The sequence below is a fragment of the Talpa occidentalis genome, unplaced genomic scaffold, assembly GCF_014898055.3.
Source record: "Talpa occidentalis isolate TD23 unplaced genomic scaffold, MPIMG_talOcc4v2.1, whole genome shotgun sequence".
Classification (NCBI taxonomy): domain Eukaryota; kingdom Metazoa; phylum Chordata; class Mammalia; order Eulipotyphla; family Talpidae; genus Talpa; species Talpa occidentalis.
In genome coordinates, this window is record NW_026555331.1 from 69116942 (window position 1) to 69137290 (window position 20349).

The 20349-nt window shown below is 38.7% G+C and overlaps 1 protein-coding gene across 3 annotated transcripts in view; it reads left to right on the forward strand.

Annotated features, from left to right (window-relative positions):
- PXDNL (peroxidasin like) overlaps positions 1 to 19290 on the forward strand; it is a 628077-nt gene extending 608787 nt beyond the window's left edge. For all 3 annotated transcript variants that reach the window (XM_054692271.1, XM_054692273.1, XM_054692272.1), the window contains 4 exons: positions 4836 to 4950; positions 11346 to 11475; positions 17403 to 17516; positions 18219 to 19290. In XM_054692271.1, the coding sequence (XP_054548246.1) occupies positions 4836 to 4950; positions 11346 to 11475; positions 17403 to 17516; positions 18219 to 18320 (461 nt within the window). In that variant the 3' untranslated portion in view covers positions 18321 to 19290. The remainder of the gene's footprint in view (positions 1 to 4835; positions 4951 to 11345; positions 11476 to 17402; positions 17517 to 18218) is intronic.
- Positions 19291 to 20349: the final 1059 nt, after the last annotated feature.

Here is a 20349-nt window from a genome sequence, read left to right on the forward strand (position 1 = left end):
ATTTCATGCCTACCTCAAGGTATTTCTAAAGAAGTAAGATTTCAGCAACTCTTATAAGCATTAATGAACAAAGTATATTGCAAGCATTTTTTTTAAGTATGACTTTGAAAGTTGGTGCTATTTTTAATAGAAACAACATAAGGATATCTCCCACTCTCTTGTTTTCACTAGTACATAATTTATTATATGAAAAGCTTGTTGAAACCAAGGTGTAAATACACCTCACAGCAGAACAGGTACTAAATATTCCTGAAATAACACAAAACATAATCAAACTCAATGGATAATATCTAATTGGTATAAATAAAACTCTCATTTGAAAATAACCTCTCAAAAATTCTGAGGGAATAATCTATATTCAAAATACAATATTCAGCATTTTGAAATCTATGACATCCCAGAAGTTGGGGATCTTGTTATATCACAACTTGGTTATTAAGAAAGATTTTGTTATTGGGCAGGGTCAGGGGCATCCCAGGACCCCCAAACCTGCCTTCTATAAATCTGTTCTCCCATCAAGAGAAAACATATTCTAGTGTGCAAGACCTTTAATGGAAAGTAACTTGAATATAATTAGTTTGCAATAAAGAGACGAGATGGGAAAGATAAAGTTTCCAAATCAAGCACCCAAAGTTACCCATCCCCTCATGGGTAAATACCCAGTCAAACAGGGTTGGCCCAAAGTGGGGCAGCTGAGGCCCCAAAACTTGCCACAAGTGTAAGGCATCTTTTGGTGGGAACCCACAGGAAAGAGGCAGAAACAGCCAGACGAGTCTGGAAGGAAAATAGCAAAATCAAAATCAATATAAAGGCTGACATTGTTAACCTCCTTATGGGTCTTTTACCCATGTCTGTTTCAAGTGTCTCCTTACATGTTGCTCAAATCCATGGTACAAGGCCAAGGCAGAGAAGCAAGTGCAGCTTCTTCACATGTCTCTTTGCTCTGTGTGCCTCCTTCAGGTCTCCGTCTGGCTCTCCATCTTTCTTTCTTCCTTCTCTAGTCTCTTCTCCAACTTCTCCCTGCTCAGCTTCACACCTTTTTGGGTGGGACAGGGGAACTGGGACATCACCTTTCCCTGGGACCACCCCGTTCCAGTTTGTTGTTCTTTTTCTAGATCTTTGAGCTTCGAGATTAGGTTGATTTTTTAAGTTCTTTCTTGTTTCTTGATGTGAGCCTCTGTTGCTATATACTTTCCTCTTATTACTGCTTTTGCTGCATCCCATACATTTAGGAAATTGGTGTCCTCATTGTCATTCAATTCAAAGAATTTTTTAAATTCTTCTTTGATCTCCTCATTAGTCCAGTGGTCTTCCAGAAGTGTGGTTTTCAATCTCCATGAGGTAGGAGAGTTCCTTGCCTTCTTTTTATGGTTTATTTCTAGTTTGATGCCTTCATGGTCAGAAAAGATGGTTGGTATGATTTCAATCTTGGTGTATCTGTTGATGTTTGTCTTGTGTCCCAGAATGTGATCGATCCTGGAGAATGATCCGTGTGCACTTGAGTAAAACGTGTAGTCAGGTTTTTTTGGGTTTAGTGTTCTATAGATGTCTGTTAAGCCCAAGCGCTCTAGATCTTTATTTAGAGCTTTAGTGTCTTTACTTATTTTTGGTCTCGTTGATCTATCCATTGTTGATAGTGGTGTGTTGAAGTCTCCCACTATGTATGTGTTTTTTCTGATGTCTGTTTTCAGAGATGACAAGAGTTGTCTGATATATTTTGGTGCTCCTTTGTTTGGTGAATATATATTAATGAGTGTTATTTCTTCTTGAAGTATTGTCCCCTTGATCATAATGTAGTGACCATTGGGGTCTCTTTTTATCTTTTTGAGTTTGAAATCTGTTTTACCTGATATAAGTATAGCTATTCCTGCTTTCTTTTTTGGTCCATTTGCTTGTAGGATTGTTTTCCATCCTTTAACTTTGAGTCTATTTTTATCTTTTGTAGCTAAATGTGTTTCCTGGAGACAGCAAAGGTTGGGTTTTGTTTCTTAATCCAGCCTGCAACTCTGTGTCTTTTTATTAAAGAGTTTAGTCCATTTACATTTAGAGTTAATATTGATATGTTAGCATCTATATTTGCCATTGTGTTTGTCTTTCCTTTGATTTTATTTGTTCTTTTAATAACTTTTTTTTTTTACCTTCTTTTGTTGTTGTCCGTCCCTCTGAGGTTCTGGCTTTAGGACTCCTTGTAGTATTTTTTGGAGTGGGGGTTTAGTCGTAATGAAATTCCAGGGTTTCTGTTTGTCTGGGAAGGTCCTTATTCTTTCTTCATAGAGGAAGGAGAGATTTGCGGGATAGAGTATTCTTGGTTGGCATCTGTTTTCTTGGAGACTGTTGACTATGTCCCTCCACTTTCTCCTTGCCCGTAGTGTTTCTTCGGAGAAGTCTGATGTCAGTCTGATTGGTTTTCTTTGGAATGTTATATGTTTCTTCCCTCTTGTTAGCTTCATTATTTTTTCCTTGTCCTTGATTCTTGGGAGCTTTACTATTATGTGTCTTGCTGTATTTTTCCTTTCGTCGTGGAAGTTTGGTGTTCTTCTTGCTTCTTGTATATCAGTTTTCAGCTCCTTCACATTTCGAAGTTCTTTTCAATTATCTACTTGAATATTTTCTCTGTTCCAACATCTCTCTCTGCTCCTTCTGGGATTCCTATAACTCTTATATTTCCTTTCCTCATGGAGTCAGAGAGTTCCCAAAGTCTTTCTTCAGTCTTTTTCCTTCGTACTTCTCTTTCCTTTTCTGTTTTGGTTGTTTTTATTTCTGTGTCTTCAAGAGTACTTATTCGTTCTTCCATTTCATCTTTTCTGCTTTCATTGCTTTTCCCAGACTTTTTTAGTGCCTCCATTAATTCTTTGATCCCCTGCATTTCTTTTACTTCCCTCTTTAGGGACTCATTTTCATTCTTCTGATCATTGATTATTTTTCCCTTATCATTGTTTTCCTTTATGACTTCTATCAGTTTTTTAATCACGGCAATTTTAAATTCTCTTTCTGGAAGACTCAGAAGTTCTTCCAAGTTACTGTCGTTGCAATCTGGTAGGTGGTTTTCTTTTTGTGGTGTGCTTTTTTCCTGAGGAGTTGATGGATTGCGTGTGGTTTTTTACTCCTTACTGTCTGTTTTCTAATTTGCCGTATGCCTTGGGACACTGTGTTGCTGGTACTGGCGAGCATCTTGGGCAAACTTCCCAGCTCACCTCTGGCTCTTCCAGGAGCCATCTGCCGGTTTCAAGCAGGCTTTACTGAAGAAAGGTCCTTGTTCTAAAATGGCGATCCATGTTCACACTCTTCTGCCTGCCCCGTCTGCCCCAGCGGTGGGTTCCCACTCCCACTCTGGGTTCGGACTGCAGGCCGGAAGGTGGCTGGCATGGGCGAACTTCCCAGCTTACCTCTGGCTCCTCCATGAGCCTTCTGCTGATTTCAAGCAGTCTTTACTGAGGAAATGCCCATGTTCTAAAGTGGCAATGTGGTACGCACTCCCTGCGCGCCCGGTCTGCCCCTATTTATTTATTTTATACAAGAACCAGGGTACAGGCCAGATGTGCAGGAGGATGAGAGGATTCACCAGAGACAGAGTGGGGGACAGAATAGGCAGACTGATGAAATACACCGCTGAGGGGAGCAGTGGACGAGACAGGAGAGGTCTGCTGTGCCATCTGGGACCCTTGCCGGCTGGCATCGAACTGACCCTGCAGAGGCTGTGGATAGCTTTACAGTACAGCGCTCAACTCCCTGTGCCACCAGGGGAGGCCCCTGTGCAGAAGCTTTTTAATTCAGTTAGGCTCATTTGTTTATTTTTGGTTTTTCTTCCCTCTCTTGGGAAGAAAAATTGATTTTTCTTCCCTTCTTTTTTTCCCCTCATCTTTTCAATATAATAATGATTCATTTTCATTGTAAACTAGGACAAGACTAAACAAAATGTAGAGGTATAAATCAAGGAAAATAATAAATAACAACAATTTACAATATTCTAGACCTGTCAGTTATCATTTTGGGATATTTTCACTTAGTATATTTTCTGTTTTGATGTCTTTGAGTTCATATTACAAAGCACATTGTTTTACTTCTTTTTGGTTTTAAATTTTATAGAATTTCAATTTATTTTGTTATTAAATGTAACAAAATTATATTTAATAATTTCATCTTCAGATTGCTTTAGCAATCCATGATAAGGCATATTGCTATTGAATTTAAATTACACATGGTAAGGTGACTACTTAAACTGTCTTTACATGCCTTCTATTAAGAAATAATATGGTAGTTACCCCTTACAAAAGTTATATAATAATCCCTTCCTTCCATGCAGTATATGCTGCCCTATGCAAGTTTTCTAAATTTGATTGCAGAATAATATTCTCTGGGATTATCATTTTCCATTTTTAAATATTTTTTTCCACTATGATTACCAATTCTCTTTTACTTTTTTGATCACCATATATAATATTTTATATGTAGTAATACTACTGTTTCAGTTTTCTTCAAAATGTCTTAGTTTCCAATCCACCTGTTTTCACATGAAATTTAGTTTCATATTTATTCACAAAATGATTTTCATGTCACATTTATATTTGTAATTGTGGTAAAATGCATAACATAAAACTACCTATGTAAATATTTTAAAATTAATTATTATTCTTGAGTTATAGTTGATCTATAAACCATACTAGTTTCAGTTATATAAGAAAATAATTTGAGATTTTTTTTTACTTAACTCTCTCACACACACCCCAATTTGTGTGACACTCATTGTGTTCTCATTAAAGAAAGAATCAATAATGCACACAAGAAGGTGACTCCCATGTCCCATCATGTTCACATGATAGCATTTTTCCCAACAGGCTGTCTGAGTACAGGAGAGTTTGGGGAGCCCACACAAGAATCTCCAAAGAAGCGTTCTGCTCAATACAATTATTCTGACAAGGAAAATGTGGGCTTCAATGACCTTACTAGCAGGTATGTATAGAAATATCAGATTTATTTAACTAAATACTATTATTTGCTTCAAATATATAATTTGAAAGATTTTATTGATAACCACAGTTGACTCATTTATGAATAAACTACATAAAGATGAACAATACAAATGAGTTCTATAATATGTATGGGTTCTTTTCTATTTTTTGGAACATTATAACCAGGACATGCTTGATTATAGCTTCTTTTCAATAGGTACAGAAAATTGCATATCATACATTTTATTTTTGACTCCTTAAACCACATTATGGATGTTGCTGTTTTTCAAATTATTTTAAAAACATAAAACTCAGTATATTGTTTATAAGGACAGTAATGATATCTATTAAAAGGTTATTTTAAGCCATGTGGTGTATTGCAAGGAAGGCTTAATTTGTGAGCAAAATGCAATACTTTTTAATTCATATAATGGAGAAATGTCATTTTAATTCCTATGGAATCTTTTAGGACTTATTTTGTGATATTTATATACTAGATTTATGTATAATTACTTTAGGGAATTTTCCCTTTCCTTCACCATTGACTTGGAAGCCTTCTGAAAATAGAAAAAGTGCATTGTGCATGGGTATATCCATTAACTCCTTTTTTTTTTAAAAAAAAAGATCTATTTATTTATACAAGGACCGAAGTACAGGACAGAGGTGCAGGAGGGTGAAGTAATTCACCAGAGACAGAGCAGGGAGCAGAACAGGCAGAAATACTAAAGTACACTGCTGAGGGGAGCAGCGGGCCAGGTGGGAGAAGTCTGCTGCACCATGTGGGATTCTCCTTGGCTGGTTGGGTATCGAACCAGCGTTGCAGAGGTTGCAGACAGCTTTATAGCATAGCGCTCAACCCGCTGCGTCACCCGGGAGGCCCCCAGTAACTCCTTTTCACTGAATAAAAATTCAATAGATACTTGTGTGATCAGTTATCAAAGTAAGCATTGTGGTTCACAATGCATGGGTGAGGCGCTACTGAAGGTACTATCTGCAGTAAGGTTGTCTTCCAACTGCCTTCTATGTGGTATAATTTAGTCAAATTCAAAATGTAATTTGGGGTAATTTTTTTAATTATGAGTGGAAACTTGAGAAGTAAGTGAATAAGTTAGGTGGCCTAGATTTACATTCTAGGGAGAGTGGTTAATGTCATGTGATAGGAAGATACACAGGTTCATGTCCTGTTTCCACTACTTTGTAAGTACACATTATTTACAGTTTCCACAAAGGGAAAATGGATATAGTATTACCTACCTCATGAAATTGTGTTAATTAAGAATATATATAGCATCTAATAATAATACAGATGTTATATATATATATATATATATATTTATAGACATCCCATAAAAGACAAAAGAGCAAACACTCTTATGGTGCTCACTATATGTCAGACATTCTTTTAAACACTACACAGGTGTTAACTCATTTAACAAAAGTGCTCATGTAAGTACTAAGATGAGATCCAATCAGATGCTGTGCAGGCAAATTCAATCTAATTAATTCTTACTGGACCTTTAGACAGGTGGTACAGAAGGGTTATCTTGAAGGACAGGCTAAGTTTTTTTTTTTTTTTTTTTTAAGATTTATTTATTTATTTATACAAGCATTGGGTACAGTTAAGTGCAGGCGGGTGAGAGAATTCACCAGAGCGGGGAACAGAACAGGCAGACTGATGAAATACACTGCTGAGGGGAGCAGCGGGTGCAGCAGGAGAGGTCTGTGTGCCATGTGGGACCCTCGCCAGTGGCTGGGGATTGAACCAGCGCTGCAGAGGTTGTGGACAGCTTCGCAGTCCAGTGCTCAACTGCTGTGCCAATGGGGAGGCCCTGAAAGGCTAAGATTTTGATAGAAGTTGTATGGTAAATGGTTTTTCAGGCTTTTCTTCCCTCCCACCATTAGGATTGCCCTGCTTGATGCAGTTGTTACATTGTTGCAAACTGTCTTATTTACTTCTGTGGGCCATGGGAGTATTGCGGTAGTTATCAAGAGAAGCAGAAGCAGGAGAGAGGCAGGAGAGAGGCAAGAGGGAGAAGTGGGGAAAGAAAACCAGAAGAGAGAGAAAGAAGCCCAAAGTGATGACTTGCCAGGGGCTAGGAGGCCTGCTGGCCCCCTGCCTGGGGTGTACCTGGTTGCTGCAATACATGTAAAGCTCAATAAAAGCCTGAGAAACGCACCAAGGCCTCCAGGACTCTCCTTTACTGAGTCTGCTTGGATCATAGATAACTTGCCCATCCTGCCACTAGAGAAGTTAAGGGTATACAAGTTTGAAAGAGAAAGGTGAATTGTATTTGGAGAATAAAAATAGTGTCTAAATGACCTACTGTGTTAAATATTTAAATAAATTTCTTTAAAGAAGATTGAGGCAAAAAGAGGAGTATCTTAAACTCGAGGTGAAGGAAATTAAACCTACCCTTTGTGTTCCCAGAGCTTTTTCCAGCAAAGCAATTAAAATGTTGATCATGAATGATAGCTCCAGTCAGAACTGTCTTTAAATAATTGAAATGACCGAAAACATTCAATTGGCCCTTTATTTAGTTTGGCATTTCATTTGGTTTTTAATTGACTATACCAGTGCATACTCAGAAATTGTCCATGTATTTACAGGCAATTTCCCTTTTCTTACAAGATGTTAATGTGGGTCTGGTTCTTGCCGTCAGGCCCACAATCATGTGGTATGGATAACAGCATCCATTATCTAGCCCTGTTCTGCCCTATAGCCACATCCAGGTCCTTGCACTAACATACTTTCACTTGCTTTTTAAAGTTAGATATAATGCATATTATTACCTAAACTTTTAAGACTCAAGTGGCCTCATTGAAGTTCTGCTTATATGTTGCCTCTGCAAGTAAATGATTAGTTGATTTCATTTTCAGCCTCCTGACAATCTTATCAAACTTTATTCTAGTACAAGACGTGCAACCATGAATTCTGTTTATTGTTAATATGATAATAAAAAGATTTAAAAAATCTTTGTTTTGTGTAATGGCACACATTTCAGCAATGCTTTTAGATTGTTCTGTTGTTCTTATAAGTGCCATAGTTGTTTAGACCAAAGACTCAATTCCCCTCAACCAATGGGCACAAATCAAGTAAGTGTGATTACAATTATAGGGTTTCTGTACATTCAGCATTTTTGCATTTACCTTCTATTCATCCCAAATTGAACCTTCCTTTCATGAACTATTTATGAATTAAATTTGGTTTTACTCGATACATATTATCTTTTTCTCACAAAAAGTATTACTCTGAATTTCATGTTTTCAATAATAATTTCAAATAGTAGCATCTTTTTAAGTGTTTTCCAATAATCTCCCTAACAGATCTCCTTCCTCTCTTTTCTCCTTCTCTAATTTTTCAAAACACAAACCTGATCATGCTGAAAATGGCCCTCACCTCTCCTTGGATGGGGAAAAATCTGTATAGTGGTTAAGGAAGGATTCTTTAATTATTTTAAATCCCAATTTGTATCCCAGCTGTTCATGGAATAAAGACATAATATGAACTTGTTAACAACTTTCTCATGTTAGCAACCTGCAAAATGCACATTTGGAAATAAGAAAAAGGGTTAAAGTGTCTCATAACACTGCTGTATAGATTTAATGATGTGATGTGCATCCTGGTACATAGCTGATAGCTTGGCACAGAGGACACATAACTCCATGGTCTCTAAAATGGATAAAGAGCTACAGTACTTTTTGACAGTTTCTTTTTTTCTCAAGATTTATTTATTTATTCATACAAGAAGTGGATTGTAGGCCAGAGGTACGGTGGGGGGGGTTGAGAGGATTCCCCATAGACAGATTGGGGAGCAAAAGAGGTGGATCTACTGAAATACACTGCTAAGGGGAGCAGCAGACGAGACAGGAGAGGTCTTCTGCGCCAAGTGGGCCACTGGCAGGGACAGCTTAATAGCGCTGTGTCTTTAACCCCTGCACCACCAGGGAGGCCTTTTTTGTACAGTTTCTCAGACTCATCTCCTACATTTCTGATGCCAGGCACAATCCATTGCCTTATTGATCTTCCAAATACTAATGTTTTGTTTCTGCTTGGTTTTCAACTGGTCTTTTCAGATAGACCATGTGCAGCCGAGTGAAATCAACCTTATGCCTACTTAGCATAATGCCTGATGCACTGCATGTGTAGTGGCAGGAAGGGCACAGAGCAGGTTATCTATGATCCAGCAGAACGGGTGGTATCGGAGGAGTCCTTGAACCCTCGGTGGCTTTCTCAGGCTTTTATTGAGCTTTACATGTAGCATGGCAACCAGGTACATGGCAGGGAGGGTGCGGGGAGAAGGGGACGCAGGAGGCCAGGAGGCCTCCAACACCCCAGCAAGTCTTCACTCTGGGCTTCTCTGGCCTCTTCTTTCACCCCTTCTCTCTCCTTCCTATCTTACTTCTTTTGGTGACTCTCTCTCAATACTCCTCCCATGGCCCACAGAAGTAAACAAGACAGTTTGCAACAATGTAACAATTGCAGGTGTCCCATCAGGCAGGGCAATCCTCATGGTGGGAGGGCAGAAAAGCCTGAAAACCATTTATCCTACAGCATGCATCCAATAGCCATGTGCTAAACTGCATATGCACTCTGATTGTACAGCATCTGGTCTTGCCCCATCAGCCACTGCACACATAGCCTCATTCCACACTCTGAATCTTGGTTCTATCCTCAATCATCCAGACTTCTTTGTGGATAAATCCTTTTTGATTAAACACCAGATAAGAGAATGTACTGTGAAAAAAAGTGTCAACTCATTTCTGTTAATGTTATCCATTTTTATTAATATTATCCATATCAACACTGTACACTTGAATTTATTTTAACAAACATATCTGAAAAAGCTGGCATGTGGCCAATACTGACTCATGGTTCCTTTAATTCATACTGGCTTAGAGGACACAGAGGAATCAAGTGACTAAGGCACAAGCTTTGGTAATGTCTATTTTTCAGAATGCTTTCCTTTTCTAAATTCCCCTCTGTAAATTCTATAACATATTTCTGATTTAGAAATCATTTTATAGGCTTATCAAGCATACTGTTTTGGGAAAACAGCTCCCATTGAACAATAGAACATGTATTTCAAGAAGAACAAGCAGGAACAATTTTGAAAGTTAAAGTGGCTTCTTCAAAAGGAGCAACTCTTAACAAAACCTGGGAAAAATAGGAAACGAGACACAGATAGTATGTCAACTAAATCAAATCTATAAAGAAAAGTTTGTAAAAATGCAAGAATTTCAGGTAGGCTCCAATAAACACGTTTTAAAACTAACCAAGGCTTTTCTCTTCAAGTGATTCTGATTTTATTTTTTTTTATAGAGGTAGTGTTGGTTTATTCATACTTTGTATTTTGAAAGAAAAGGATCCCTCCTTTCCCTTTAAGGTGTTACCGCAGTGATTCAGCCACCAAAACACTCTGAGTCCTCCACTACAGTTCATTGTGCTTCTTCCCCACTTTGTTCTCACACCTTCCCTTAAACTTTCCTGTGAATGCTTCAGTTTTATTTTATTTAATTTTTTAAAGATGTATTTCATTTATGCATGCAAGAGCTGGGGTGTAGGCCAGAGATGCAGATGGGGTGAGAGGATTCACCAGAGACAGAGTGGGAAGCAGAACAAGCAGATCTACAAAATAAAGAAATTCACTGCTTTTAGGAGGTCTGGTGAGCCATGTGGGTAGCTCCCTGGCCAGGGATCGAATTTATGCTGCAGTCACTGCCAACAGCCCTATAGTGCTACCACTCAACTCCCCGCACCACCTGCGAGGCCCCTGCTTCAGTTTTATAGTCAGTTTTCAAGGAGTAGTTTTTGAGTTTGGCTTTATCTGACCCTTTGTTTGGTTTCTCAATATTCCACATCCAAGTGACACTGTTTGTCTTTCTCCTTCTGACTTATTTTTCTTAGCAAGGTGTTTTATTTCCTTTTATTATTGGTAGCACTGAACTATTTTATATCTAGTTTAAGATTAGACTTTCACCAAACAGAATATTCTTAATTTAATTCTTGTCAACCTGGATGCTACACTACATGTAAAAAGCAATTTGCCGTTGCTCTTTCATGATGGAAAATGAAATGAACAATTAATTAGCAAAAAACATACTTTGGAATCTAAATATTATGTCAAATGCATATGTAATACGACAGGGCATTCCCTTTAGTTCATAAGAAATGTTCCCTTGTCATTTTAAATAACTACATGAAGCAGATGTGACACTGTAATTAATTCTATTTAATTTTAATTTCTAACTCCAGAAATACCTTTTTCTCCTTATGGTTATACAGATCTACAATCACAATGTCTTGTATATTCCCAATACCTAAGGAATATTTGTTGTGTTTCTTATCCTCAACCGTCTTTTGTTTTTCAACATTGTCTTTATTCCTTGTATAAACAGGCAACAAGATAATTTGTACATGGACGAAGATGCTATAGATGTGACATTTCTGGAAAAAACAAAATTTGCCCAGGATTTCAGCAATTTTGCAGCAGAAATTCAAGAGACCATCAAAACGCTGAGAGGACAGGTTTGATTTTCCCCCAAGAAAATTGCCCTATTGTATAGATTACACTAACTAAATTGAAAAAAAAAAATCTGCCTGATAACTCTTCAAAGATAACACAATTCAAGAATAATAACCACGCATATCCTGCGAGCTGAATGAGGGGAAATTGGGGTTGCGTGAAACTCACTTCTCACAGATTTGGTTAACCTTTTCCTTTCTACCTAATGCCAACACTTTCAGGACACACAGTTCTGGTTGCCAGGGATCTCTGCCCGGTGAGCTACTGATTTCTTTGTTAGTGCATTTCAGAGCAAATCTGTTTGGATGCCAGCTTCACCTCTACAGATGTAGATAATTTGCAACAATTTCCCTTCCTCCTCCCCCCACCTTTTTTTTTTTTTTAATGGAAACCAAGAAGCCTCTTAGGGACTATTATTTCCTGAAAAATTTCTGTTAAAACCAAAGTCTCCACACTTCTCTCGATTTTTGCTCATCTCCTTAGATGGTCTGGTTCATGATCTATTTAAATTTTCCTCCTAAAATTTGAGAGGGATTCAATGAGAGAATCCTTTACAAATAACAATGTAAAGTTTTTTTTTCAGAAATGGAAGTGTGATTTCTTTCAAGACATGGTTCCAAGTCAGATACTTCTTAGACATCAGTATTATTCTGAAATGCACAATTTCATCCATTTCATCAGAATCTTTGAACTGGAAAGTACTGTGGGAATAATGCAAGAGCCCAGGTTCTGCCACCAGAAAGTTCTGCCTTCTTTTATTGATTGTCCCAGACAGTTAATTTAATCATGGAAGAGTGTCCTCATCTAAACTTTCAGGGAGGTTTTGAGTGTCAAATGATATTCTATCACAGAAGAATTGCTGAGTATAATAGAATGGATTAGTAAAAGAAGATGAAATCAAAAATCATGGTGGGGAAGGAAATATTAAAATTTATAGCAGAAATACAATAAATAGAAACCAAAAATATACTACAAAGACAAAACACAATTCCAGAATAATAAATGAAACAAATAATTGATTATTTGAAAGGATAAGTAAAATAGAGAAATCTTAGCTAGGCTCACTAAGAAAAGAGAGAGAACCTAAATAAAAAGAATTAGAAATGAACGGCAGGAGGGAGAGATAACTAGGAACTCTATGCTTGCTGTTACATTTTTATTTAGGAAACTTTTTGTAAGAGATTTTCTCTAAGAAATAAAGTTGAATGTTTAATTGAATGAGCAACAAACCTGAATAGATGTTTCTACTCACATCTGAAGAAGTTAGGGCAAGCAGCACATGTTCACGTGGACAGCCTCCTGCCATGATGGTGGTGGTGTCAGTCATAGTGGCGGTGGCAGCTGTGCAGAGCCCTGCTGCTCGGGAACCCCAGAGTGCTGCTTCTGTTCAGCGAGCCTGTCGCTACTACCGCCAGGGCAGGAGCTCTCAGGCTGGACTGTGCTCACGGTGCTTGTCCAGTCACAGTCAAGTGCCTGGCGGCCAGCGGGTTTCCCCAGACAGGCAAGAGACTGCCAGAGACCAAAAGAAATAGTAGAAGAGTAGTAGTAGAACTCCTAGAAGAGAACCAGAAACCAGCTCTTACTGGAGAAAGTCATGACCTTACTGTTGAGAATCAGCAGTTAAGACAGCAGTGGAGGGCCTCCCCGGTGGCGCAGCGGTTGAGCGCTGGGTTGCTAAGCTGCCCGTGGCCTCTGCGGCGCAGGTTCGATCCCCGGCTGCTCCCCGGCCACCGGAAGAGGGTCCCACATGGCGCGCAGACCTCTCCTGACGCCCGCTGCTCCCCTCAGCAGTGTACTTCGGTCCTTCTGCCTGCTCTGCTCCCCGCTCTGGCTCTGGTGAATTCTCTCACCCTCCCGCGCTTCTGACTGTACCCAGTGCATGTATAAACAACAAACAGATAAATAAATAAAAAAAAAAAATGCCTCTATTTAAAAAAAAAAAACTATAAAAAAAAAAAAAAAAGCAGTGGAGATGGATACACGGGGCACTGACCAGAAGCAAGGGTCAAGGGGGATGAATGTAGCCAAGCCAGTGCTGAATCAGCTGAGTCCTAAGAAGATGCAGGCCCAGCTGTGATGCCCCAGAACATCTCCCTGTGAATTCTGACAGTGTTGACTCATCAGACTCTGAGCCTGATAAACTGTTAAGCATTCTGTTCAATTTGGACCCAAATATTTATGCCAGATTTTTTCAAATCCTAGATAGAGACAACCCAAATATTTATCAGCTGATGCCCAACATGTGATATAATGCAATGATGGTATTCAGACATAGAAAAGAATGAAGTACTGACATATGCTACAACACAGAAAAACCTTACAATATTATGTCAATTGAAAGAAGCTGTGACTGAAAAGACCACAACCACATTGTAGGGTGAATGCCTTTTCTGCCCTCCTGCCATTAGATTAATGTGGTCCTAAGTGCATCTTGATGGCAGACACCTGGAGTAGGGTGTGGACTGCATAGATAGGCACACCTGAGCCAAGAGACTGGGCATGTAAGGTCAGGATGCCAGAGTAGAATGGAGAACACCAGCAGAGAACCAGAAGAGAAATAGAAGCCACAAGAGAACACTGGAGAGCCCAGAAAGAGTGAAGACTTGCGGGGGCCTGGGAGCCCTACCAGCCTCTCAGCCCCCCAGCACCCCTGCCTGACATGTACCTGGTAAAATGGCAATAAAAGCCTGAAAAGCCACTGAAGTCTCCAGAACTCTCCTTTACCCGTCTGGATAGGATCATAGAGATCCTGCCTTGTGGCCTTACTTCCACTACAAACGTGCATGATATAGGATATACCCCATAGGCAAATCTAGAGGTAGAATGTAGCACGGTGGTTGTGTGTGGAACTGGAGAGCAAAAGGGGTTGACTACTAATGGGCCTCCCCGGTGGCGCAGCGGTTGAGCGCTGGGCTGCGAAGCTGCCCGCAGCCTATGCAGCGCCGGTTCGATCCCCATGCAGCGCCGGTTCGATCCCTGGCTGCTCCCTTGCCACCAGAGGAGGGTCTCACATGGTGCGCAGACCTCTCCTGCCGCCCGCTGCTCCCCGCAGCGGTGCACATCTGCCTGCCCTGCTCCCCGCCCTGGCCCTGGTGAATTCTCTCACCCTCCCACGCTTCTGACTGTACCCAGTGCTTGTATAAATAAATTAAATAAATAAATAAATCTTTAAAAAAAAAAAAAGGGGGGGTTGACTACTAATGGAAGTGAGTGTCTTTTTGCAGTCATGCAATGGCCTAAAACTGGATTGTGATTATGTTTGTAGAACTTTGTGAACATATGAAAAACTTTGACAGATTAATGGATTCTTTGGAATTTTTCATATAGACAAACATGTCATGTGTAAATAAAGATCGTTTTATTTCTTACTTTCCATCTATTTACTGTATTTTTTGCTCTTGTCTTATAGTATTATTTAGGACTGCCAGTAAATTGTTGAATAATAAGGGAGATAAAGGACAATTTTTCTTTGTCCTCAGTCTTATAATGAAGCATCTTATTTTTAGAAATGTTCTTATTCAAGTTGTGAAAAATTCTCACTATTCCTTGTTAAGAATGTCTTTATCACGTATGGGTAATGTTATTGATGTTAAAACATTGGTGTCTGTATTTCTGATATGTATAATAATCTTGGTCAAGTATTTGAAATTATTGTATAATTTCTACACAAGTAACAGGGTTCAGATGAATTGAAAGGAATATTAGTTTTAAAAGATAATGGTTCATAGCTAGAGTGTAATACAAAGGAAAGGCCATGGTATTTGAGACTATGGTGTCTAGTTATATATTTTTCTATTTTTATTTTTTTAAAGATTTATTTTATTTTTATTTATTTATTTATTTATACAAGCACTGGGTACAGTCAGAAGTGTGGGAGGGTGAGAGAATCCACCAAAGCCAGAGCGGGAGCAGAGCAGGCAGAAGGACCAGAGGGGAGCAGCGGGCGGCAGGAGAGGTCTAGCGCACCATGTGGGACCGTCCTCTGGTGGCGGGGGAGCAGCCAGGGATGAAACCGGCGCTGCAGAGGCTGCGGGCAGATTTGCAACCCAGCGCTCAACCACTGCACCACCGGGGAGGCCTGGTATCTAGTTATAATGTTACAAGTATTGATCAGCTCAGATTGCCATAACAGAGACCACAGACTGGTAGCTTAAAGAATGGAGATTTATTTTCTCATAGTTCTGAAGGCTGGAAGTCCATGATAAAGATGTTGACAGAGTTGATTTCTCCTGAGAAGTCTCTCTTTTGGCTGTAGAATACTGTCTTCCTGTGTCTTCACATGGTCTTCCCACTGCATGTGACTGTCCAAATATCATCTTATAAGGACACATGGCATATTGGATAAGGCTCCCTCTGTCTAGCCAATCATTAACTTTCTTCTTTTAGTACATTGTCTCTATCATCACATTCTGAGATACTAAGGGTTAGGACTTCAACATATGAATTCAATCCTTAGCAGTGTAGCTATGGAACAATTCATGTTCTTGAATGTGGGCTCTTTTGCAAAATTATATTATTTTAATCATTTCTAAAAATCGCTCTCATATCTCCATGGATTATTACTTTTTTACATTGTATTTCTAGGATAATGGCAAATATAATTATTTATGTACCATATGGAAACTGGAATTTTGGAGACATCCTGCTTTCTTATCTCTTATTTCTGCCCACATTCACCAAGAACCTCTTTCTGCTAAATCACATACTGATCCTCTTTTCTACCTTCCTCACTGAAGTTCATATAGGTCTACTAGCCAGTTTCTCTGCTTTCAGTTCCAACTCTCATCAATTTATCTATTTCATATTGCCATTATAATGATCATAGGAGTTATTCCCATTGTTCACAGATAATAACATCTAAATTAATTTATATGGTTGTAGGACCTATTTTTCTTTGTTGCCCCTATGTCTTCCACTTCCCACAACAGTTTATATTCCTAAAATACCAACTTCCTTGTAGTCCCTATACTTGGGCATATGATGTTTTTCCATTTGTCTTAAACACCTTTTATCTGTTTGTTCTCCTGAAATAATCAGTCATATTTTTCACTCTCAATTCAAATTCTTTATCCTGTGTGGGTCCTCTTCAGATTCCCTGAGGCAGAACCATGTGTGATGAGTCTTCTCTTTCTCCCTGGTTTCCTTTTCCTGTTTATCTAATTGGCTTATAGCTATGGTTTATTGGTTTGTCTTTCTTTCAAACTGTAAATTCTGGGCCTCCCTGGTGATGCAAGGGGTTAAGTCTCTGCACTATCAAGTGATCTCCAAACACTGCAACGTGAGTTAAATCCCTGGCCAGGGAGCTAATCCACATGGCACTGCAGACCCCATGTCTCACTGGCTGCTCCCTTCAGCAGTGTATTTCAGTAGATCTGCCTGTTCTGCTCCCCACTCTGGTGAATACTCTCAGCCCACTGCACCTCTGGCCTACACCTTAGCTCTTGTATGCATAAATAAATAAAATAAATCTTTAAAAATCAAACTGTACATTCTGTGAGACCTTGAATGGATTGCTTCATTTTTGAAGCTTAATAATTTTTCAATGAATATTGTTTATGATAAACTAGGTGAGAAAAATATATAAAATACTTATTAGTTAATATTTATGCATACTAAGATTTTCTAAAGCTGTCCTTTTACTCATTTGATGTTAATTCCATTTCTTTTATAAATGAAGTATTTCAGATATCAGACCCATATTTGATATTTCCCAATCATAAATACTATTTACTTGCTTTGACACTAATAATAATAGTAGCTTAGACACTGAATAATTCAGAGTCATTAAATTTTGGGTAAAGATGTTAAGGGGAATTATATTGACAGAGAAGTTTCTTTTGTCTTCAATGTTTTTATAGAATAGAGTATTTCATCCAAATATGTTTCTTATAGCTTTGTTGCTATTTCAATTCCCACTTCCTTATTTTAGATAAACAAGCTGGAGGCACGCCTGAGGCAGGCAGGATGTAGAGATGATAAAGGAATTCAAAGGAAAGACAATGAATGCTGGATGAAAGAAGACTGTGTTAGTTGCATCTGTAAGGTGTGTGCTGCTAGGTTTTTCCATCTTCCTCCTCCTGGTTTACTTCTGCTAGCCTGCCATTTGAAACACGCCTGCAAGAGAAGTTCTTTTGTGACTAGATACTAGACATATTTTTAATGTCAAGGTTTTGAGATTTATGATTATCTGTTTAAATGGCTATTATCCAGTGACCATTTGCCAGATTCCCTATGAGTTTTTTGAAGTTCAGGGAATTTATGAACTTCACCCAAAGTCACATAAGTAAGCTGAGGCAGGGTTTTGAGTCGGTATTATTCTCCAGACTCATAAAAACATTGCCTGGAAGGACTTAATAAATTACCAGAACCCTAGCAATACAGCTTATTAGGTAACATTTTTAGGTCTGCATTTGACTAGCCTTGCATGTCATGCTGCAAAATGTGTAGAAACCAAGGATTAATAGAAACTATACAGTAAATTAACTAAAACTGGGGGTAATTTTTATTGTATTGGTATAGTATATCAGGTTATATATTAATAGAAACTTTTTAAAAAGTAATAGTTCACAGGTGACTTGGTGGGAATTTTATGGGGACTACATCTGAGAGGAGAAAGCAAACTGTCCAAAAATGAATAATGATGTAAAGTGTGTGTATATGTATATAGATATTAAATAAATTAAATAAATAAAAAGTAATTTTATTGTGAGAAACCTGGGGATAATGTTTGAATGTTGCCTTTCAGAGTGGCCAGGTCACCTGTATGGTGGAAACTTGTTCTTCAACACCATGTATCAGTCCTGATTTGGCAAAAGAAACCTGCTATCCAGTTTGCAAAGACCCATGAATAGCTGCTGAATCCATGGAGAAATTCTAACCATATTTTCTGCTCTTAAGTTCCCAATGGGGATTTCTCAGGAAAAGGCAATTAGGCAATGGACTTCCACTTTTAACCTGTAATCATACTGACATAGAAACCACTGATGTCAGAGTAAGTTAGTTCATTTAAGTCTTAGGCATACTGAAGATCTTTTACCATTTAATTTTCTAACACTCCTTGGTATGATGAAATTTAAAGACTTTAAAGCACATAATTATACTATCTTAACATATATTTCTTATTTTGTAAGCTACCCGTTTGATATAACATATGAGGAAATAAAAAAGAAAGTCATTTACCTCTGTTGTTGTTGTTTTATATGTGGTCATTTTGGAAAATCTTTCATTTCAAAATTCCTGGGATTTTGCACTTAGATGAAACATCTAGAAAAATTGTGATAAATTTGTCAAATTGTATAATTCTGTCTTCATCACTTTCTTTGTAACAAGATGGTCCCAGGGAAAGGGGAGGTTCCAACTTCCCTGCCCCATCCAAGGAAGGGTGGCACTGAGCAGGGAGGAGGAAGCTGGAGAGGCGGCTGGGAGAAGGAAGGAAGAAGGCTGAAGAGCAGAAGGGGACCTGGAGGAAGCACATGTTATGGATAGATATGTGAAGAAGCTGTGCTTCCTTCTTGGTCTTGAACTGTTTGAAATAAATGTGGGTGAGAGACCCATGGGGAGGTTAACAATGGTAACTTTCATCTTGATTTTGATTTTGTTCCTTCTGTTCCAGACATGCTTGACCCCTTATGCTCCTTTCTATGGGTCCCCACCAGGAGGTACTTTAGATTTGTGACAGGCTTTCAGGCCTCAGTGGCCCTACTTTGGGCCAACCCTGTTTTCCTGGGTATTTGCGCAAGAGGGGATGGTAACCTTGGATGTTTGATTTGGAAACTATGTTCTTTGTCTTTCCCTTTATTGTACACAAATTGTATTAAAGTTCCTTTCCATTGAAAGTTTTATGCATTAGAGTATGTTTTGTCTTGACGCAATGGATGGCAGACCCTATTTAGAGTGGGTTGGTTTGGGGGTTCTGGGGTGCCCCTCACCCTGCCCTCTAAGACCTCTCAAGATCTGGAACCTAGGTAGTGGTCAGATTTGCTGGAGGGCAGTGAACTTTCATTGGACTCTAGCTTCCGGAGTGTTCAGTATAATTCAGTGAAAGAATCTTATTTTAGAAAGCATGCTACTTGTATGTGGTTGGAATATAGGAATACTATGAGGAAAAGAGTCTTCAAAGTTAAATTATACAATATATGTCTTTCCCTTACTCATCATTATTATTTGTGAGATAAGAAATTAAAATACAGTGAAGTCTAAAATTCAGGAGCAATCTGAATTTTCTATCAGAAACATTGAAACTATTTTTTACCTTAACAAAAGGTGTTGCTATAAAGTTCTTGTAATTTTGGAAATATTATAGTATTTAAAATACAACAGACGGCAGGTGTCCTTATACTTGGAATTGAATATTAAGTAAACTTTAGGTATCTTTCACCTAATAATAGATAAGTGATTATAAATATATTCATTGTGAGACCAAGGGGCACCAAGGGACCCCAAATTGTTAAGAGGTATGACTCTTAAGACATTTAATAGAACTGGAGTGCATAGAGAAAAAGGAGAAGAAAGGATATCCCTAATAATAGTTCCCCAGTAATACTCCCCAATTTCCCCAACCCCTGTGGGCAAGTGCCCAGCCAGAGTGTTGAACCAAAGCAGGTCAGCTGAGGCCCAAAAGCTTGACACAAGTCTAAGGCATCTTCTGGTGGAGAACAGCAAAAAAGGGCTATGGAAATCTGGGACAAAGGAGCAAAAGAAAATGTAAAATCTAGATAACAACAGCCATTGTAGCTACTAAGGACAGCCTTCCCACAAGTTTCTCACACATGAGTCTTGTTCAAGTGTCTCTTTATATTTCACCTCTATCTGTTTCTTCTAAGTCCTCCCCTGGCCCCAAGTACCTGGGTCCAAGTCCAAGTCAGAGAAGCAAGAGC